This window comes from Candoia aspera, chromosome 7 (genome assembly GCF_035149785.1).
Source record: "Candoia aspera isolate rCanAsp1 chromosome 7, rCanAsp1.hap2, whole genome shotgun sequence".
Taxonomy (NCBI): domain Eukaryota; kingdom Metazoa; phylum Chordata; class Lepidosauria; order Squamata; family Boidae; genus Candoia; species Candoia aspera.
In genome coordinates, this window is record NC_086159.1 from 14,856,013 (window position 1) to 14,877,207 (window position 21,195).

Sequence of the window (21,195 nt, forward strand, 5' to 3'; positions counted from 1 at the left end):
TCCTTTACTATCAAATCCTTCTTCACAGAGCCTGACTTGACCTTAGCTTTGTCCCCCAATCAGTTGTCTTTTCTACATTAAAGGCTGCTTGGGAAGGAAGCTTAATTTTGATCCCGATTCTGGGATAACTCCAGTTTGGAAACCTGAGGTAAAACATGTTTTAAAAAATTCACGGGCAAAAAAAATGGCATTAATATCCTATATCACCTTATTTTTAATGTCTTTTAAAACATTGGCAGTACTGCAGGAAGAATTTGGTGTGTCTAATCTTGGTGAATGGCAGTCTATGCAACTAAAACATCTGACTATACAATTTGGACCAGGCACAAATAAAATCAAGAGGTATAAGGTCCATGCATGAGATCATCCAAAAGCATAAAAATATAAAGACTCCTTCAAGTCAAGTCTGGTTCCTGGTAACCACATGAATATAAACATGTAGTTTTTCTCAGCAACAATATTGAAATGGTTTGCCCTTGCTTTCTTACAGGATGATTTGCTAACTTCCCAGTCTAGCCTACAGCAACCCCTTTTGTTGTGGGGAGGTTATTCCCAGTTGGCCAGGTACTGATTAGGACAGCAAGGGATGAAATGAAGGCCTAGATGCACCCTTGGGGAAACCTAAGAAAAATACTATAAAGGAAAGTGGGAGATTAATGAATGGAATCCAGACCAGAAAAACAGCCCACCAAGTTTATACTTTCCATGCAGATCAAGAGCAGGCAATCTTGATGGTCAGGAGCTGTGTTTAACATTTTGGGTATCCTAGGGTTGCAGCGATGGAGGTTTTTAAAAGCTTTTCCCTTGCATTTTGGAAGGAGTTTGGGGATTTTCTTTCCTTTTTTTAAAAGTAATGCTGAGCATATTTTATGGTTTACGTTAGTTCTTTTAGGGTTTCCAAACTCAAAATGGCAGAAAACCATGCCACTAATTTTAGTGACTAGTCAGAGGAGATTCAGGGGTGCAGGTTGACTTCTCCAAGAGCAGATAGTTACCTCTTCTTCCACTGTGTGCTACATGTTGTATTTGTTATTTCAGTTGTTTTTACAGATGCTGTAGCTTTCAAATGAGAGCTAGTTTGGTGTAGTGATTAAGGCATCAGGCTAGAAACAAGGCGTCTGTGAGTTCTAGTCCCGCCTTAGGCACAAAGCCAGCTGGGTGACCTTGAGCCAGTTACTCTCTCTTAGCCCTCGGAAGCCAGCAATGGCAAACCACTTCTGAAATCCTGCCAAGAAAACTGCAGGGACTTGTCCAGGCAGTCTCCAAGAATTGGGCACAATTGAACAGATAAAGAAAAAAAGCTTTCAAATATGCTTTCAGTCAAAGAAGGCTCTATCAGATCTAGTTAATCCTATGAAGATTTACCTAAAGTATATCTATTTAGAAGCACAACATCTACATTCTACCTTGTTGGAAGTCATCTGCCAGTTAGAAAAAGAAGCAATGGCAAACCCCACGATTGGTATTTCTTGTAGGTCATTTTTCTGAATGGATGTTTATTACCCACAAAAATGGTCACAAGATGGTTCTACTGGTCTTCCAGTGGTTCTTTCGAATTTGTGCAAACTTAATGCAGTCTTCAAATGCAGGATGGTATTATTTGAAAAAGCTCATGATCCATTCTCCAATGCCAATGAAATAGACTCCTTGGGCTATGCCAAAGAGAGGAGCTATCACCAGTGCACGACATCCTGCTCCTTTCAGGAAGGCAGAAGGACCCTCGTGAATCCAGATCTTCCTGCAGATGATGCTCACAGTGAGAAAATTCAAGTAAACATACAGTATCCTGAGTCGCACGTGTTGCTATCAGTAACAGAAGTGTGTCAAATGCTAGTGCTTTCCACACTTCAAAAATTATTTAGAAGAGGTCTTTTGGAACCCGCAGCAGCACAAGTGCAGCACCTCTCTTTAAAGCAACTGTATCTCTTTTTCAGACTTCCAAGTGAACCTGAAAAAAGATGCATCTTTTAAAATGAACTCATTTAATCAGCCCTGTCTTTTCAGGCTGCTAGAGAAGTCTGAAAAGCACAGTAAACACTTTAAGAGGGGATCGGTGCTTCTGCTCCTGGGCGTTCCAAAGCCCCGGATCGTTGTCAGAGTCTGCTGGCCCTGTTCGGTACACATGACGGCTTGCTGTGCACAGCACGCACCCCAGCATTTTTGCAGAAAGGCAGAGACTGATGTTCTTGAACTTCTGTCACAATCTTGCTTCTGCAGGCAACCCAGCTAGGGTTTGGGGCATGGAATTTAGGGAATGACATTACTGTTTAAGTGCGGCCCAGTGCTTTTTTTGGAAACAGGCCCTCCGCTCCCACCCCCACTCCCACCCCAAAGTAAAGGTTAACCCTAGTGCAAGAGAAGATTCTGTGGCAGTTGGGGGGTTAGAAAAAAACCCTCTTCATCAGTTGACCTTTGGTCAAATGGTATTGTGTGGTTGCTCACACCCACTATAGGAACCGTCTTGTGAATGAACAAACGGTTCCTCCCCGAACGAACATCCACAGCTTACTTTCTGGATTCCCAATGTATCCACCAGTCCAGGCTAGTTGGGGTTTCCAGCCTTAGTGTGTGGGGAACATTTTTCAGAGATCAAGTGTTTAATGCTTAACTATCAGTTCACAGAAAATGAATCATATTTATTTCTGTTTACCTGGCACAGTCAATGATTCCATTGTAGGTATCTTCTCCCAGTCCTTTCTTCAGAGTTTGAATGCGAGTTTTTAAAACTGTAACAAGATACAGTTTGTTAAATTTATGCAAAGAAATTCGATTTGAGGATTTACACATGCAGAGGAATAACTTCAGGACTCAGATTTTATTATTTATTTGCTTATTTCTTTCTGGACAAGAAGCTGCGCAATTAAATAAACCCGCAAAAATGCTCATCTCTGATTAGAGATTTGCTAGTAAGCATGTGTGGTTCTTTCTTCCCCAAACTGTTTTAGTTTTAGATATATTCGCTGCATTATTTCTTTATCTGAAAGTAAAATAATGCTTTGCCACGAACATATTGTATACCCATGAATGAAATCTGTTCGCCTCTTCTTGATTCCTCCTATTAGGTTACATTACTTTACTAACCCCAACTGCAAATTTACCATAACCAAAAACTTTTCTCCTGAAGCCAGGATTAATAAAGTAAAATCAAAACCTGATTTATCATCCTGACTTGCCCCAAGAAAGCGGGGTCCTTGGTTTGGGTATTAAAATAAGCTTTCCATTTGTCTTCCTCCAAAGATGTTCAAGAGGACCAAAACTGCTCTCCAAGCCTAATATGGATTGGCTTTCTCCAGGAGAAGATAGTTTTCCTTTCTGTCTCCTGTCTGGAGAAGACAACTTCATACAGCAGTTGCTCCCTGGCCTTCTCCTGCACTGAGCAGTTTTCTTTGTGCAGAGGCAGGAAACAAGACCGCATGTTTTCATCTGCTCAGTAAGAGGGAGACATTATTACATGGAGGAAGAACTGGGGAGGGGTAGAGTTTGGGAGAAGTCACTTCCCCTTCCCATAGCTTGATTGCTTTGTTAATTTTTTATTTGTGCTTCTACATTGCTAAATCAAACAGCTACAAATAGAGAAACAACCCAAAATACCTTATAGAACAAAAATAGGCCCCAGCCCCAACTAACAGAAATTCTGCTCATTGGTGGCTCTACGGAAGAGTTTATAACCCCCTTTCTTGGGGGTGGGGAGCATCCATCCCTCAGACTTTCCAACCCATTTTATTAACAACCCTGAAAATACAGTGCACCACCTGGGCTTTCCCACAGTAGAAATAACATTCATTTGAAGCCCATGAATTACTGTAGTCGTTTGTGATAGATGATGCTATTGTAAAAAACAACAACAACTTTATTTTCATCCCAATACTCACCATCCAGGGGAGTTACTGCAACTGCGGCCACAGATCCTGCCATACAGCCAGACACAAATGAATGCAAGAAAGATGCTTTTTCTTCAGAGGTCTTCTGTCCCAACTTGTTAATGTTGGCAAAGAGTGGAAAATAAATTATGGAAAAAGGCACATCCCTATTGATAGTAGAAGTAGAACATTTTAGGTACGCCCTGGAGAGATTTCCATAGTTCCCACTGGAGCAGGTTGCTAATTTTACTTCATAAAAACCTCTCTTCAGGAAATTGTGACTAACATTAAAGCTATGGAATGTAATTTCCAAGCCATTAGTATAGCAACTATATCATGTCCTTATCTCCTACTTTCTTGGAAGCATATGATGAAGCTTTTTCAAATGAAGTCCTTCCCTTCATTTCAGTAAGGAAAGCTACAGTTCTTCCACAGAGAGGTAAAGATTTTACGATGCTCCTAAGGTAAAGGTAAAGGTTTCCCTTGACGTAAAGTCCAGTCGTGTCCGACTCTAGGGGGCGGTGCTCATCTCCGTTTCAAAGCCGAAGAGCCGGCGTTTGTCTGAAGACACTTCCGGGTCATGTGGCCAGCATGACGACACGGAACGCCGTTACCTTCCCGCCGAAGCGGTACCTATTGATCTACTCACATTTGCATGTTTTCGAACTGCTAGGTGAGCAGGAGCTGGGATTAACAATGGGAGCTCACCCCGCCGCGCGGTTTCAAACCGCCGACCTTCCGATCGGCAGACTTATTTCATTGACAAATATGGATGCCAAGATTTTAACAGCTCCTTTGGCTCTTAAATTACAGCTTGTTTTTCCAACTATTACAGTCCATCTCAAGATGGATTTATATAAGACCCTCACATTTCTGTTAATAAAATGTCTGGTTTTTGTATTTGCTTTACATGAATATATACAGAATCCAGCAATATTTATTTTTAGGGGGTGGGGTGCTAAGAAAGGTTCTGGTATGTTTTCTTACAAATTACTGAAATAGATTTTTTGCTTGCTTTGGATTTCCTCACCAAGTTACAGTATATTTTGTATTGACTTATTTTATTCAATCCCAAGGTCATATACGATTACTAAAGGAGTATCATCTTATTGGTAGACTTTATGTCATGCTATACAGTACATCCAAGATGCCTCATCTTTTCCTTTGTAATTTGCTAGCCTGTATTATTACAGACTTCGAAAATATCAAAGGATAACCTAAGAAGACAAAATATAAAATCTTCTCATGCGCAACGTTTTATAGATGAACCTGACAATCAGACTTGATGCCATTTGATCTGGGCAATACTTCTGAAATATATCAAGATCATCATAATGTACTCTAGTAATGGGCAATGTTTGGAGGACTGAGAGACTACTGAGAATTTCAAATAAGGCATTTAGATCTCTTTACAGAAAGAAGGGAGCATAATAAACTATCCAAATATTCAATAATGAAAAAAGATCCAAAGCCCAGGATAAAACTCTACAGTGCCAAAGTAGTTGATCCAGTTTCATGCGCAAATTTAGATCCTATTAATCCTACCATCCAAAGCAGTTATCCAATAGCCAGTTGTAGGGGCACTGGCGCCAATTCTGAAGCCAATGGAGATGTTTTTATGGGTGTAAAACGTAATGTATAAAAAGTGCTGAATCCCATTCAGTTCTCTTCTTAGGCTATTAGATGTTGCTATCATAGAACCTATAGAAGAGGAGATTCCACACACTCTTCACCTGAGTAGAGTGGCCCCTAGACCTTTATACAGGCCTGCTATCCCCTGTGTGCGCAGCAGTTCACGTGCAATCCTGGTGGCAGAAGGGCGTTTAGGGGCTGCCATAGGCCCAGCGGCGTAAGGCTGTCCTTTCGGATGAGAAGTAGCAGCAGCTGTTCCCTCCAGCCCCAGGGCCTTCTGCTGATGAGCAGCTGAAAGGTAGAAAGAATCTTTTTGTCCTAGCGATAGGCAAGTCTCTTTCGCTTTCTACAACTTCTGAAGCTTTTGAAACAGGAGATGGTTTCATATTGTTTCTGCACCAAGTCTGTAAATGTTCTGATAAAAATGCTCACCAAAAATGATACAAATTATATATGCATCAAATCTTCAGCCTTGAAGGCTGGATTCTTAGAAGTTGTGGGTCTTACACAAGCAGACCTTCAACACTTCATGGGTAAAAACATGGGTATCTTTGTGATATAAAAATAAAGTCTCTGTTGAGCAAAACACAACTCTTGGTGAGTTCCATGCATTTGCCCAACAATAATATAGAAGTGGTTTCTCCATTTTTTAAAATCTCCCAGTCTAATCTACAGTTAGGGAGTTTCCTAGTGGCATTTATTTATTTATTTATTTTTCAAATTTCGCTACCGCCCATCTCCCCCAAAAGAGGGAATCTGGGCGGTTTACAATAAAATTAAGACTATAATAATAAACAATTTAGATCTTATAAAAACAATTTACAAATATAAAATACAATATAAATAAGTATAAAATCCAAGAGGTTAAAAATTCTGATCAGGTGGGAGGAGGTCTAAGGCACAGGCCAACCCCATGAATGGTTGCCCACCTTCCCGCCCCATGAAAGACGGCAGAACTAGGTTTTCAGGGCCCTCCTGAAGGTCGGAAGTGAAGGCGCCTGCCTCACCTCTGTGGGCAAGATGTTCCAAAGGGCGGGGGCAACTGCAGAGAAGGCCTGCTTCCTGGACCCCGCCAAATGGAATTCTCTTATCGACAGGGTCTGTAACATGCCCTCTCTGCCTGACCGGGTGTTGTAGGGATGAGACGGCCCTCAGGTAGCCTGGCCCCATGCCATGTAGGGCTTTAAAGGTCATAACCAACACCTTGAATTGGACCCAGAAGCAAACTGGCACCCAGTGCAGCTCGCGCAGTAAAGGTGTTATATGTGCCAATCTAGGGGTACCAGAAATAACCCGCGCAGCTGCATTCTGGACCACCTGAAGCTTCCGGATACTCTTCAAGGATAGCCCCATGTAGAGCCCATTGCAGTAGTCAATATGGGAGATGATCAGGGCATGAGTGACTGTTCGGAGGGCTTCTCGCTCCAGGAACGGGCGTAACTGGCGCACAGCCCGAAGGTGAGCAAAGGCCCTCCTGGCCACGGCTGCCACCTGCTCTGCGAGCAGGAGTCATGAGTCCAGAAGAGTTCCCGGATTACGCACTGAATCTGTCTGGGGCAGTGCCACCCCATCCAGAACTAAAGATGACAATTTCCCGGAAACCGAGGAGCCGTCAACCCACAGCCACTCCTTCTTACCAGGGTTCAGCTGAAGCCTCTTGTTCCCCATCCAGGCCCCCACAGCCAGGCACTGAGACAGGGCAGTCACTGCATCACTTACCTCACCCGGGATGGAGATGTATAATTGGGTATCATCAGCATACTGATTTTTCATTCACATACTAAGCAGCTTGACCCTACTTAGCTCCCAAATTCTTCCAGCTGTTGCATATTCCTATTTGAATACTGAGAGTCAGTAGCTAAGCTTCATTATGCATTGCTTAATCCCCTGGTCTGTCTGTCTCAAACTATATTAATTTGTTCCTTGGTGGCCTGTCTGCTACTGAAAATTTAAAGACAGATGTATTTCTAACATGAGTAGCTATAACAAACACCATGTCCCACAATATGTTGTTTAGGATCAGTGTAGACTTCACCTGCAGATGTGAAATGGGAAGCTGTGTTCCATATAAAACAGACTGTCTCAACCTGGTGCCCTCCAGATGTGTTGGACTTCAGTTCCCAGAATCCCTAGCCAAGATGGGAAAGGTTGATGTAGAGTCTGTTTTCACCACATGTATGCATTTATTAGTGCGTGCACTAAAAACAAGCAGCACCTTCCTCCGATATTTAACATCTAATAACCCAGCAGAAGGAAATGAGCACTGGAACACAGCCTTTCCCAAACTGCTGCCCTCTAGATGTGTTTGACTATAAGTCCCATCATCCATAGTGAGATGAGCCCTCATCACTGGCATTTGGTTATATCCATTCTGCTCTTTGGTCTCTCCAGAAGTACCTCTGTACCTTTACAACTGCATGAACTGATACAGTTCTGAGGAAGCTGCAGGTGTTAAAAATGGTGGCAGTGTTTCCATTTGTAGAGATGAAGCTCTACAGAGCTTGGTGGATGAGCCATTTTACCACTGATCGGAAAGTGTTTCACTCTACCTCCCAGCTTTGGGGTTCAGGACAGATTTTACCCCACTGCCCACAGAGGTTCAGCCACAGTGGCCTCACGATGAGATTCCCTGATCTTAAACGTAATAGAGGGATACATGCAAGCTTTACATCTCCCTTCACAGCAACCACTTTTTCCCCCTTTGGAAATCAGCAGGCAAATGCAAGCAACACACATTAGAAACGCAAAATGGTAGCAAGGCATTAATTGACTGCCTTTCTTTCCATTCTCTATTGGCCAGCTGGAAGGATGACCTGGTTGGCTCACATTATTGTTGGTATTTTGTGGCTGGCAAATAAAAACATAAGAGGAACTGTCCTAGCAAATATGAACCTTTCTTTACACGATAAGACGTTTTGCTACAAAAATGAAGCAAAATCACTTTGTTTTACCTTTATGGTTTATAGAAATGAGGGTGCTTACCTAGCCGTCCAGCATCCTGTAGCTGAATCTTTAACATTTCCATTGGAGATGTGACCACCACCTGGCATGTCCCAGCTCCACAGCCAGCCAGCATTTCCCTGACCAATGACAATTCTTTTCTGTTGAGAGTAGCACAAATGCACAGGGCCCATTCAGAAGTGCAAATGGAAATGATGCTCAGATTGGAGCAACATGATAAGCAGAGAACAAATGCTGTTTTCCCCATACCCATCCTCGGAGAGCAACTGTCGGAAGAAATCATTGGCTGCCAACTTGATTGCCTTTTCAGGAGTGACAAGAGTGAGGTTTACAGCAGCCCCTTAGAGAGAATAGAAGAGGCAATAAGGAGTCTTGCTTTGTAGTTTGCTGGATCATCCCCCCAAACAGGAAATACTGATCTTTCTCTCACACAAAGATCCACAAAAGCAATAATTTTTAAATACATATTTCAATTATTATTGGATATGTCCCTGTCCTTCTGTATTCCAACACTAAATATTCCACCAAAATAATAATAAACCAAATGCAACATTAAACATCACATATTCAGAAAGAATATGAAGTCTCCTTCAAGTCTAACTCAACTTCTGGTGTTTTCCATGTAGTTTTCTTCCCAACAATGCAAAAAAGCAGGATATTTTTATGAGTTCCCAGTGTAGCCTACAGCCCTAGGATTTCCTGGTAGTCTCTCATCCAAGTACTAACTAGGTCTAACCCTGCTTAGTTTTTTGAGATCACCCAAACTCAACTATGTGCTATCACCTTAGGGCTTCAGAAATAAATCTCCTTTTAAAAAAAAGTACCAAATATACAGTATAATAACTTTTTAAAAAGCCCTGCAGCATTTCCAGAAATCGTTTCATGTTTTCAAATTCAGTGCATGAAAAATGCACCCAAGAAGAAAATTACGTTCTTTAGATACATTAAACTCAACTTATGCTTTTATATGGACTGACTGTATTGAGTTGGAAATACCAGTTGGTAGGGGCAAGAGCAGAAGAGGGCTAGGGCACTTCTGTGGATGCTTGCGAGCTTTTTGGATGCAGCTGGTCTGGCACTGTGAGATACAAGATGGCCTATTGGCCTTACCCAGCAAGGTTCCCTATGTGTTCTTATGACTTCACCCCTCCCTCGCCAAAGCAGGCTTTCTATGTTTCTGAAAATGTTGCACAGGTTGGCTTTAGAGATAATGGGGAACCTGCTCATCACTCATGCCTTACACCTCACAGTTATTCCTTTCTGTGCTGGCCCAACGGTAGTCTGAAACAGTGCCGTCTAAGAAAGACTGAATCAGATGAAGTTCGGCATGCTCTAAGGAGTAGGGCATTAATGTTTTTTAAGAAAGGAACTGAGGGAATTAAAAAGGAAGGGCTGAGAATGGCATGATACCAGTTTTCAGAATATACAGTAGTCTCACAAGTGATGGGTGCTGGCCACAGATCCTAGTGCCAGAAGAGCAAGCCAGAAACCTCCAATGGGATACTGTCTGGGAAACTAAATCCTGAACTCCACAGCATTCACCTTTGAAGAAACTTTAATGGAACAATGCAGGGTATATGTTTATAGTACATAAAATCAAAAGAACCCCCCCCCCCAGTTATTTGTGGCTATCTTGAAGCTATCTTTAGAAACTATACTGGAGTTGGCAACCTGGGGACTTCCAGATGTTCTTGGACTAAAGCTTCCAAAAATTTACCAGTTTAGCTGGAATAGCTGGAATTGATAGGAATTAAGAAAAACATTCTATACGTTACTTTTACAGTTTTCTCTGCAACGCTAGTATTTCATTTCCAATTTTGAACCATCATACACATTTTTTAAATCATGTGTTTTACTTTAAATTGAGATACCGTAAACAACAAATTATTACAATTCTAGGGCAAAGTAAGGCCCTTCCATTTCTACTGTATGGGATTACAGTAGAATGGTATAGGGATTACCTCGATACATGCCAAAGAACCCTTCTGAGCGTATTGTCTTCACCAAACAATCCTGCCTAGAATATGAGAGGGAGAAACAATAGTAAAAACTATTTCAAAGTTGGGATTCCCATTTATAACCATTTCTTGCAGAGGGGTTGCTCCCTGTACTTCCATGGTGTTTCTCCTTGGGGCAGCGAGGCCTTTTTAGCTATGGCACCAAGAATGTTGAAAAGCTCAATTATATTCAGCCTTTAGTAGATCCACAGAAGGATTATTTTTCATCATTGATTTTATTTCCAATTGATGGTAACACTGCATCATTGATGCTCAGTTAACCGCACTTGCTGGCAACTGTAGGAAATGTGAATAATGTTCCTCGCGTACTCTAGCATCATTCAAACCTGGTGTTTTTCAGAATTGCTGGACCTGCAATGTACAGGTTAGAAATATTGGGAGCTGCAGGCCCAACACAGGTTGGGGAAGGCTGCTTTATAAGATATTATATTAAAAATATCATGGGTAAGAGGAAAAAAACCATCACTCACGCACATGCCCGTGTAGACGGCTCGTCCTTGCTGATTCTGGAGACGGGTTTTGGCCAAATCAATGGGGAAAACACAAGTTACCCCCACAAGGCCAGCTATACCTCCATTGATTAATTTTGCTGGAAGGCTGGAAAGAAGGAGGAGATAGTTACCAACATTTGTTAAAAAGAATGATATTCTTTCAAATCTCATGCTTCTTCTGTGTTGTCCTTGAAGGTAGACTTTGCAGGTTTGATGATGGAACAGTAAAAACAGCTCCTGTGCCATAGACACTTGTGTGAATGGGAAAATGATGGCCAAAGCAGTTTCAATCATTGCATTTATTATTCACTTCTACTCTGTTTTTCTCTTAGGAAATACACAGTAGATTGTGATCCCTCTGCCCTCCTCCAGCTAAATCCTCTTATGCTCCATTCAACAACTTGTTTCTCACCTTCAATAATGACAAATATCATATGAATAGAATCACCAGTTTTTGAAAGACAAGAAGCAAAAAAGGGCACCACTGACCTGATCTTCTTGCTAGTCATTATCCTTGGAGATATTTTTCTCTTGGTGGTGGTGGCCACTGCTACTACTGACCCAGGAAATTCTTTGAAATTGGGGGATACTTTTTCTCTGCTCTGTTTATTTCACTGGAGACAGAAAACAATAAACTCTTTCCACATTAGGTAACAAATAACACAGTCAGATCAAAAATAGAATGAATGTTCATAATCTACTCAAGTCCTGGGGATTTTTAGGGAAGTTTGATGAGTAACTTCCTTGATTTTTTTTTCTTCTTTCTCCTGATAAGCCAGTTTATACCAGATACTTTCCCTGTCTTCTAAAGACCTTCCCTAACATTTATATATGAACACACCCTAAGTCTAGGGCAGTGTTTCTCAACCGTGGCAACTTTAAGCTGGGTGGACTTCAACTCCCAGAATTCCCCAGCCAACATTGCTGGGGAAGTTGAAGTCCACCCAGCTTAAAGTTGCCAAGGTTGAGAAACACTGGTTTAGGGGGATGTAAAATAGGCACTCAGTAACATTAGAGCAAAATGAGCAGTGGGATCTTCAGCAAGTTTACCCAAGATAAATTGAGCTTCTGCTCTGCAAGAAGGGTATGAACACAGAAAATGTCAAGGAGTTACAGTTCAGTAACATCCAGCTCCAGACCATGAACAGAAAAGAGAATCAGATCCATAGAATGTGGCCCACACCCTGCATATGTTGAAAAACACATCCTGGGAACCCCAAGGCCACTGTAAAACTTCTTTCTGAAGGGACAGAAGGGCATGTGGATATATATGCATCTGGAAAAAGGGGGAAAGGTGCAAATATTACTCAAGCATGCCTTTTACCTACCATGATAGTAAGTAGGAAAATAAGGACTACAACAGCTAAATATTTGTGGGCTGTGATTAAAATAAAGCCTAAATCATTTAAAATTTTCTAGATTTATTCTTTTGCACATTTCTGAAGTAGCTGTTTGTCAGCACCTGATCATTCGAGCATTCACACAATCACAGTCAGGAGGCTGGGATTCCTTTAACTGTTTTAATGAAGCGTAAAGAACGGTACAGAAGGCAAGCTGTGAATAAAGATTTCTGGCTCAGACCTAACTTAAAACTACATTCCCTTAGTTAGTCCCCTTTCCCATGAAACCATGTCACCCCCCATTCCAGGTGGTATTCCTGGCATATCTCAACCCCGTGTCCTTGATGCCCTCTATAGCCATAATAAACCACTTCACACTCCAACTTCACACCCCCTCCCATCTGGCAACACAGATTCCATTCCTTGGAGAAGGAAATGATGATAGATGCTTCGATAAGGGTTTTTGTAAAACCTTTGATTGGGGGGATCTGGCACTGTTGAAGTGAGATCCTGGAATTAATAGCCTGGATCACACCCCATGCTAGGTTTTGGCTTAATGTGTTCTGTACCTTCAGACATTGCGATTATTGCACCACGTTTATAGTCCAGTGTATTATTTAGCTAATTGTAGTTTAAGCATGGTTGATATGTGAACTGAGATAGTGACTGTTAATATTTGTAAACTATGGTTTAAACTATGGTTTATTCATCATAATTGATGGAAGGACCAATTATTTTGTGTGGTCAAGATTTAATTATTTGTTTAAAAAACTAGGCTAAATGGTTTCATGTAGACAATATGTTTTTGTGCTTTTTCCTTTCTTTTTATATGTTAAAGCAAAAACAAAAACTGTGGTCTATTAGATAAGCCATAATCAGCTGGGTTTACACACCATGACTTCTAAGCCATAAATAATGGAGTCCTATAGAATACAACTAGAACCAAACAGCCTACCATAAATGGCTGCAGGAATCCATGCAATCTGTGTCTCATTCTGTGAAACCAGTCAGTGTGCTAAATGTTGTATAACTCTTTTTTGTTTCAGCCAGGAGATGGCATCAAAAGAAAATGATGGCATTTTTCTGCTTTCAAATGAGCTGGATATACTACAGTTAAAACAATCAAACAAAAATACCCACCCTGGGCATCTTTATAAACTTCACTGTGCTGTTCAGTCATTATATAAAACTTTTTTCTAGCAGCCATGCCCCCCCTCCCCCAAAAAGTAATTTTTTGCAAAGCCAGTACAACATACATAAACAATGAATCATGTAGCAGAAGTTATGATTATGTCAGAAAGAGATCTGTCGTTGTATGGCCAAAATGTCACCAGTGGTTTTATAGTTAGTCATAATTCTTATGTAAGCATTTTACATAAGCTTTAAAAGTGGCAGTACCAGCACTGGAAATGAGGCAATTTGCCTGAGGCATATTACTGAAGTTTCAAACTTCCAGAGCCATCTATCTCCATGCAGCAGTGCAAAAGAAGACATAACCACCCTCATATAAATTAGTTGTGGCAAAACGACCTGTCTTTAAATATTTTGTGCATTATTAGAAATGGTAATAACAATGTCAAAGCTAAAAAAGTACTCAAATATTAGCTAACCAATTGAAAACATCAACCGTCTATGTACGATACGAAGTTAGAATTAAAAAAATAGAAATATCATAGACCACTCCTGAAAAGTTGACCAGATTGCTCAAGTCCACATCCTTTTTCCTCTACTATTTAAAAAAAAAAACTTACTCAGATGTCAAACATATCAGGTATTCATTGGTACTAATCAGATATAAAATTATCCTTCCAGCTTTCTATACTGGTGGCTATAATTACTAGCTGCTGGTCACACACTCATATGCATTTCCTCATCATTGATAGAAAACTTGTATTTAAGATTAAAAAAAAACTTTTGGCAGTTGTTGGTGGAATGACTGCAATCCTTAGCGTAGGATGTGTCCATACAGTGCTTTATGGAGCACAGATGCACACAGATTTTGAATTATATGTACGATGCACATCAAATGTTTAGAACAGCCTTTCTCAACCTTTTGATCCTGGAGGAACCCTTGAAATATTTTTCAGGCCTCGGGGAACCCCTGCACATTCAGGCTCAAAGATAGGCCAGGAGTCACAAAATTATTAGATTCTTTTCATGGGTAGGCCTGTATATATGCATTAACAGTGTTCTTAAACTAAAGAATGAAACTTACCTCTTTAATGTGAAGTTGCCCAAATTTGAAATAATTTTTAAAATAAATTGTGATCTTCCCGGGAACCTCTAGTGACTGCTCACAGAACCCTGGAGTTCCATAGAATCCTGGTTCAGAAACTAGACATGAAGTTTTACAAATAATTACTCTTATGTTAGAAATAAATGGCCATAAACTCCCTTACTAATTCACATCTAATTTCACTGAATAATTTCCCTCTCCATTTATACTAATTAAGCAATCTCGTCAGTTTGAGTAGACAGTTCTTCTCCAAATTCATTTGCACAAAAAATGCCGTGAATTTGTAGATTGCCTTTGAAATGATAAACACTGAAATACTTTGTGAATGAAATGTGTAGAACTAAAGACAGAAAAGACAGGAAACTTACCTTCCTTATTTTCAAGCAGTTGGGTTCCTCCCTTCCTCCTCTTTCATTTCTAAGCATCTGACTCACATCTGGAATCCTCCTTTAAAAAAAAAATCTCTCATGCCTGTTTTAAGGGACTGTCCACAAATTCCCAATAATATGAATATACGTAGGAAAACAAAACTTCGGATTTTGGGCTGGTTATTCATCATACCTTTCTTAGGTCCAGCAAAGAAAGTATCAAGCTCCAGCCCAAAGGGTTTTCCATTGGATGAGGACAGAAGGGTGGTAAAAAAACATCTGGATGGTAAACTGAAAGCCAGTTTTAGACAAACACTCTGCATTTCAGCCTATTTGGTCAAGCTCTGGTTTCTCAAGCAAGGTTGTATTCACTGATTATTGTATTCACGGAGTGTTATCAAACACTCCAGTCCAGTAATGTGGAATCATGTGATGGGGCTGCACTTCTCCAGACAGAACTAGTGCAGAGTTTGGGGGTCTTCCTGGACTCTCATGGATACCCATGGCCCAGGGGCAACTATGGCCAGTAAGTCCTTTAAGCAAGATTCATCTCATGTGCCAACCGAACCCATTTCTGGACCAAGAGGTCCTTTTCATGGTCACTCATGCCACATCTTGTACATGGACAACTGCAATGGGCCTGGCCTTAAAGACCACTCAGAGACAGCTGATCCACAGTGCGGTGGCATGAGCAGTTATGGGCATGCCATGGTGTTCCTGGTGCAAGCTGTACTGGTTACCAGCAGGCTTCCAGATACAACTCAAGGTGCTGGTTGTCACCTATAAAGCCCTACGAGGCATAGTCTCCAATTATTTGAGGGACTCTCTTTTGTTGTTTCTACCTATTTGATAAGATCAGACAGAATTTACCAATGTGATGTGATGGGACCCAGGAGGCATGCCTTCGCAGTCATGGTCCACGCCCTCTGGAATAGCATCCCCCCAGAGATTCAAACTGCCCGATCCCGCTGTCCTTTAGGTATGACTTAAAGTCCTGGGCTTTTCCCCAGGCTTTGGGCTGGAGTGGGATGTGGGCTGCCAAAGTGAAGGGGGTTACAGCTTTTTAGTGGATGTTTGCTCCACAGGGATGACCACCTTCCTTTCCTGCTCTGTTTGATGTTTTATATCCTTTGTAAAATTTTGCATGTCACCCAAAGTCAAAGAGTTGGACAGCCCTGAAAAGTGAAAGGTCCCCTATGCAAGCACCAAGTCATGTCTGACCCTTTGGAGGGACGCCACTTTCGTGACGTTTTCTTGGCAGACTGGTGACTGGGCAGCCTTAGAAATGTGAAAAATAAACTTTTAACATATTCCCCCCTCCCCCCTGCACCAAAACCTCTAGGTGGGCTTAGAAAAGTGCTTCCGAACTTGGCTCTCCATCAGCATTATTAGAATAGCAATGCATTACAATTTTAGCAACATTTAAGAACTGTAACAATGTTTAAAGGCTGAAAAGACACCGCCACTGCATGCCAATCTACATATAATACAAGTTTTAATTGTATAGTAAGTTCTGGGTGTGGAGTAGCCAAACTGCCTTGAGCTGGGAGTATCCTGCAACCCCCCCCACCCCCATGATGTGTTCTCAAAATCAATCCATACAGACTACCAGTTCCAGAAGGTTAAGCACATTCTTTTTATTGCTTACTATGCCTTGTTGTTACACAATTATTTCATTTAAAAAGTGTTATGGGATTTTAATTATGTTTTAATTTTGTAAATTTATTTAAAATATTCATTTCCACTTTTTAATTTAAAAAAAGATTGAATGGGATACACTAAATATAAGCTTATATAAGGGTATGTTTTAGCTAATTTCTCCTCAGCTTACAAAGAGTCAAGGCCGAAGTAGATGAACTACTAAAATGTTTTTGAAACTGATAGAAGCATACTACTCAAATACATTTCAGTTGAAGTTATCCCTTTAGAAATCTCTTCAAGTAATTTTGTCTCTTTTTTGTATAGATTGGGTTGCTGAAAGGCCATTGAGTAAAGGAATAGGTATGAATTGCATCAATAATGCTTATCTGAGGTAAGATGGATACTGGTATGCTGCTTTCTTTGGATATTGTATTTTAAATTATTTTCCTTCTAGTAAATATGTAAAACAAGATCTTTTTAAAGAAAACCCATCTCAACATTTTTATTATGTTCTGATATATCTGTAATGGTGCAAAATGTTGTTTATCAATTTGCTGCTATTAATATGGAGTAGAAACTGGAAGAATGTTTACCTACAGAAATGAGTGATTTTGGAAGCAAAAGAAACAAATTGCTAATTTGGCAAAATGTATTAATGTAAAAATTAGTATTTACTAGTAATCTACATATAATAAGCACAGCACACAAATAGTCTAGTTTTATTTATTGGAGCAACTGAAAGCACGTCCAGCTAAACAGACTTCATTTTGTTATAAACAGACGTATCTAAGGCTTTTCCTTCTGTATGTTGCACACAACATTAGTGTATGTATTATAGATATTTATGTTTGATATTTTAAAAAACTGAAAATGAGGGTGATGGAAGAGAACAGAAACTTTTTGAAATTCATTTATGACAATAATTTACAAAGACTTAGAATTAAGATCAACAAACTGAAAGTGTCAGCGCAAGTGTGATACTTATCTGACAAAAGAGAAATACTCTCCAGCAGTCCAAGATAATGCAGGGTGGATTTTAACCAGTTTTCTTGTTATGTCCAAGTCTTTCTCTGTTAAAACTAGCTGCTAATCCAGAACTTGGAGTTTAAGGGATGTTCTCAAATTTTCTTACTTTCATAAAGTTGGTCACATATGTATGCATATTTGATTTTTTAAAATTATTGTCTTACTATTCTGATTATGTTTAAACAAACATATGTCAAAAACGATTGTTTTAAGTTACTACAATTTCAAGGGAACAGGACAAAAGAATCCACAAGCTTCAATATACCAGTCTCTTAACCTTTAAGACAGAGGTAGACATCCTGTGTCTGCCTTTTTATAATCCCCAGAGCATCATGGTTCATTACTGCTTAAAATCAGTAGCCTTAGTTTTCTTTATTTTAATGCAGGAAACACATAAGAATGGCAGTGTAAATAACGAAATAAGTTTGAAAAAGTGTAAAAAAGCAAGCAACACCCCCACAAGACTCCAGGAAAAAAAGAAGTTAAAGGTTCTGACACCGAGATCATGACATGAACACTCTCAAAGCAACTCTCCCCCCTCCCTAAGAAATATGGTCCTCAGGCACCAAAGGGTTGCCCATTCCTGTCTTAAAGGTAATTATCTTTTCTCATGTCCTATTAATAATCGTAGGCCTGTTATTAATAATTGGATACAGAACCGAAAATTCTGGCAGGTGTGTTAATGTTAACGATTAACAGGAATCATCTGAAGGAATGGAGGTAACTGCTATATGGGACAATTCCACACAACATACCTGTCTGGAAAAGCCAGTGCAGAGGTTTTCCATTGTCACCAGCTGCTGTGTGGTGTGGAAAGGAGGTTCAGAATAAAACCTTTTTGAAACATTTCTTACTGATTGCATGGATAGGAGAGCAGGCCAGTTATGGTCAGGGTTCCACTTCAGTCAGTGATCTTCAGCAAGAACAGACCCAGAGTAAATCTAAGCAATGTCTAAAAGTAGCCTTGTCAGCCACGTAGTAGATAACTTTTAACAGCAGCTTGTATTAACGTCAGTGCATTGGAAATACAGTTCGTTGGCAAGGCTTCTGTTGAAGAAAAAGACACTTTTGGGGAACTGGTAACTGCTTACGCTGTGCAGCCTGCTCTGTGCTAATAAAGAGCTACTGACCTCCTCTATCAATGTGCCAGGCAGGCACAGAATTCTTGCACTGGCAAAAAGGATTACAAACTCTTTACGCTCCCTAGACCCTGGGGCTTTATAATGGAAGAAAGGAAAGAGCACGTGATTTGCTGGCTGGGCTGCTGAAGGGGGAGCAGAGGCTGCCCCACCCAACAGGAAAGGAATCACTGCCACAGGGAACTTTGCCAAAGCAGATGAATACTACAGATCTCCTTGGTTACTTTATGCAGTGGATAAACATGCTAAGGCTCTGGCTTTTTAAACAGTAACCAACCCGTTACTTCCTCATTAAGTCTTTATGAATGGGTGCTGGGTGCCATTTCTCTATAGTGAAAAATTCATGTTTAGGATTAGTTTTTCAGATGCAATCCCGAATTCTTGTTGTGCTGATTTTTCCCTCAAAAGTCCCCCTCCTTTTCTTTATTCTGCAGGAAATGGCTAACTCAGTTCACTCCCTTTCTTCTTTTACAGACTGGTATTATAATTATATATCTATTTCTCATGCAGACCCGCTGAAATTAAAGATTTTTCATATGGCATTTTATAAACAGCTCACTACAATAGGTTTAAATAATATATTTTGAAGGACACATTTTTTATATTTTTAGAACCAGAATACCAACTGAAACTAAGACTGTACAGACTTGTACAGTATGGTCAGCTTTGCTATTCTAGCTTCAGAAATTTGCACCATTTTGCCTCCTGAAAATGGGAAAACTAGTAATTTTCCCTAAATCAAAATCAGTTATATGAAAAAACTATGTCTGATAAGGAAAAAATAATGTCTTGACCCATGGTAGAAAACAGCACTAGCTGCTATCTTGTAGTCCCCTGCATTGAATAAATGATTGACAATGTTAAGAAATTTCCAATTTACTCTAAAATTATTAACATTGTATCTTCTAAATATTGTAGGACAGAAATTAATAACTTAAGTATCTTGTAGCAGGATTTTATCACTCAACGGGCCAAATACAATTTCCAAATAATACAGATCTGGTAGCTCAGTGGTAAATCACATGGCTTTGTATTCAAAAAGTTCTGAGATTCAATTCTCAGCCTCTCCAGGCAACACGGTCCTCCGCAGGAGATGACTGGAAAGCCTGCTACTGCCTGAACCGCTGGAGACAACTGCCAGAGCAGAACACACAAGGTTAGATAAACTATTGTTCTTACATAAACCAAGTTTTCTATGTTCCTAGGGATTCTCATCCCTCACTCTCTCTCTCAGACACACACACAGACCAAATGCTATTTTAAGAACGTATTTTATACAAAATAACACATTCTTATGGAAATAAAATCTACAGATCTCTAAGGATCAAACTTTTTTTTTTTTAAAAAAAGAACCTTTAAAAATTATCCAAACACACAGTATTAAACTAGCTATTGAGGTAACTGTCACTGCCAGGGAATCAAGGGAATCAGTAGACCTGGAGAAAATATAAACAATATAAAAATAAATAGCATTCCCTTTTCCAGTATTGACCAGGAAAGTTCAAACCTAGCTCTTTGCAGCCCCCAAAGAGGAAAGAAAGGACCCCTGATGCTATAGTCCACGGACAAGGGAACTGACCAGGGCTTTTCAGGAGCAATGGGGTACCTGAGCTCCAGGTGGTAAATACAGAGGAGGACGTGGGGAGGAATTTGATCCGTTGCTTTCATGGATGGTGTTAAGTCTCCAAACAATGGGCTGATAGTAGCTTCCCCAGCGCAAGTCTATTCTGTCATGCTGTGGAAAGTTCATTTCAACACCTTGCTGAGACGTTTTATCCAGGCAGATGTTGCTGTGCATAGCCCAGACTATGTCGGTCTGTTCCCAGAGTTTTTTAGATATTTTCACAGCTTGATGGTGAGAGGTCTCTTACAATAATGGCTCATAGTTCTGTGGATTAAAAATTGTTTTGCTGCTTCACGGAGACTGGGATTTGATGTGCAAGGTTTCCAAGACCAAAAACATTATCTAGATACTAGCATTCATCAAGAGAAACATTCTTTTTTCTCTGACTTTAACAGACAAATTACATTCTTTACAATCTTAATTACAATAAAATAGTTCCTTCCTATCCATACAATGCTTGACCCAAGACACAATATTTCAGGAACAATTATGATTGATAAAGCATTGCCAACTTAAAATCAGAATATTCTTTGACATATTTATACCACAAATATTTTCCAGCAACAGCAACAATTAGGAAATCTTTTTTTTTCATTACTTAGGAGGGAAAAATTCTCATTCTACTTAATAGAAAATAAACAATGCAATTAAAAATGGAGCAATTGGATGATTTAAAAAATGTAGGAGGAGTTTGGAGAAAAAAAATTAGTTCTTGATCTCCAGTCCAATTCAAGTAACAACTGCCAAATCTAATTTGTAGGCTTAGGAATTTTATGAAATACTTCCTAATTAAGTTTCCCAGGTATCTAAGAAAACCAGGAGAAAGCAGCATCACTGCTATGCCTTTATTGCTAAACAA

General features: G+C 40.0%; 1 protein-coding gene across 2 annotated transcripts; it reads right to left on the reverse strand.

Annotated features, from left to right (window-relative positions):
• Positions 1-704: 704 nt before the first annotated feature.
• Positions 705-11,550, reverse strand: SLC25A18 (solute carrier family 25 member 18). 2 transcript variants are annotated; one of them, XM_063309571.1, is made up of 9 exons: positions 11,452-11,550; positions 10,946-11,068; positions 10,415-10,470; positions 8,703-8,793; positions 8,475-8,593; positions 5,594-5,783; positions 3,873-4,027; positions 2,651-2,726; positions 705-1,738 (listed from the first exon to the last, which is right to left on the reverse strand). In XM_063309571.1, the coding sequence occupies exons 1-9, from the start codon at positions 11,469-11,471 to the stop codon at positions 1,597-1,599; spliced, it is 972 nt and encodes a 323-aa protein (XP_063165641.1). In that variant the 5' UTR covers positions 11,472-11,550; the 3' UTR covers positions 705-1,596. The 2 variants fall into 2 exon arrangements, with proteins under 2 accessions (XP_063165641.1, XP_063165640.1); XM_063309570.1 differs by lacking the exon at positions 11,452-11,550 and having other exon boundaries at positions 10,946-11,301.
• Between the last annotated feature and the right edge of the window lie 9,645 nt (positions 11,551-21,195).

Bases quoted from the DNA above. Each gene is read 5' to 3' on its own strand.
- SLC25A18 (XM_063309570.1), bottom strand. From the start codon at position 11,256: ATGATTGAAACTGCTTTGGCCATCATTTTCCCATTCACACAAGTGTCT. The intron at 8,794-10,414 runs GTAATCCCTATA...ATTCTCTCTAAG, and splicing joins GTTCTTTGGCATGTATCGAG to GGGCTGCTGTAAACCTCACT. The intron at 5,784-8,474 runs GTAAGCACCCTC...TCTACCTTTCAG, and splicing joins ACAGGATGCTGGACGGCTAG to CTGCTCATCAGCAGAAGGCC.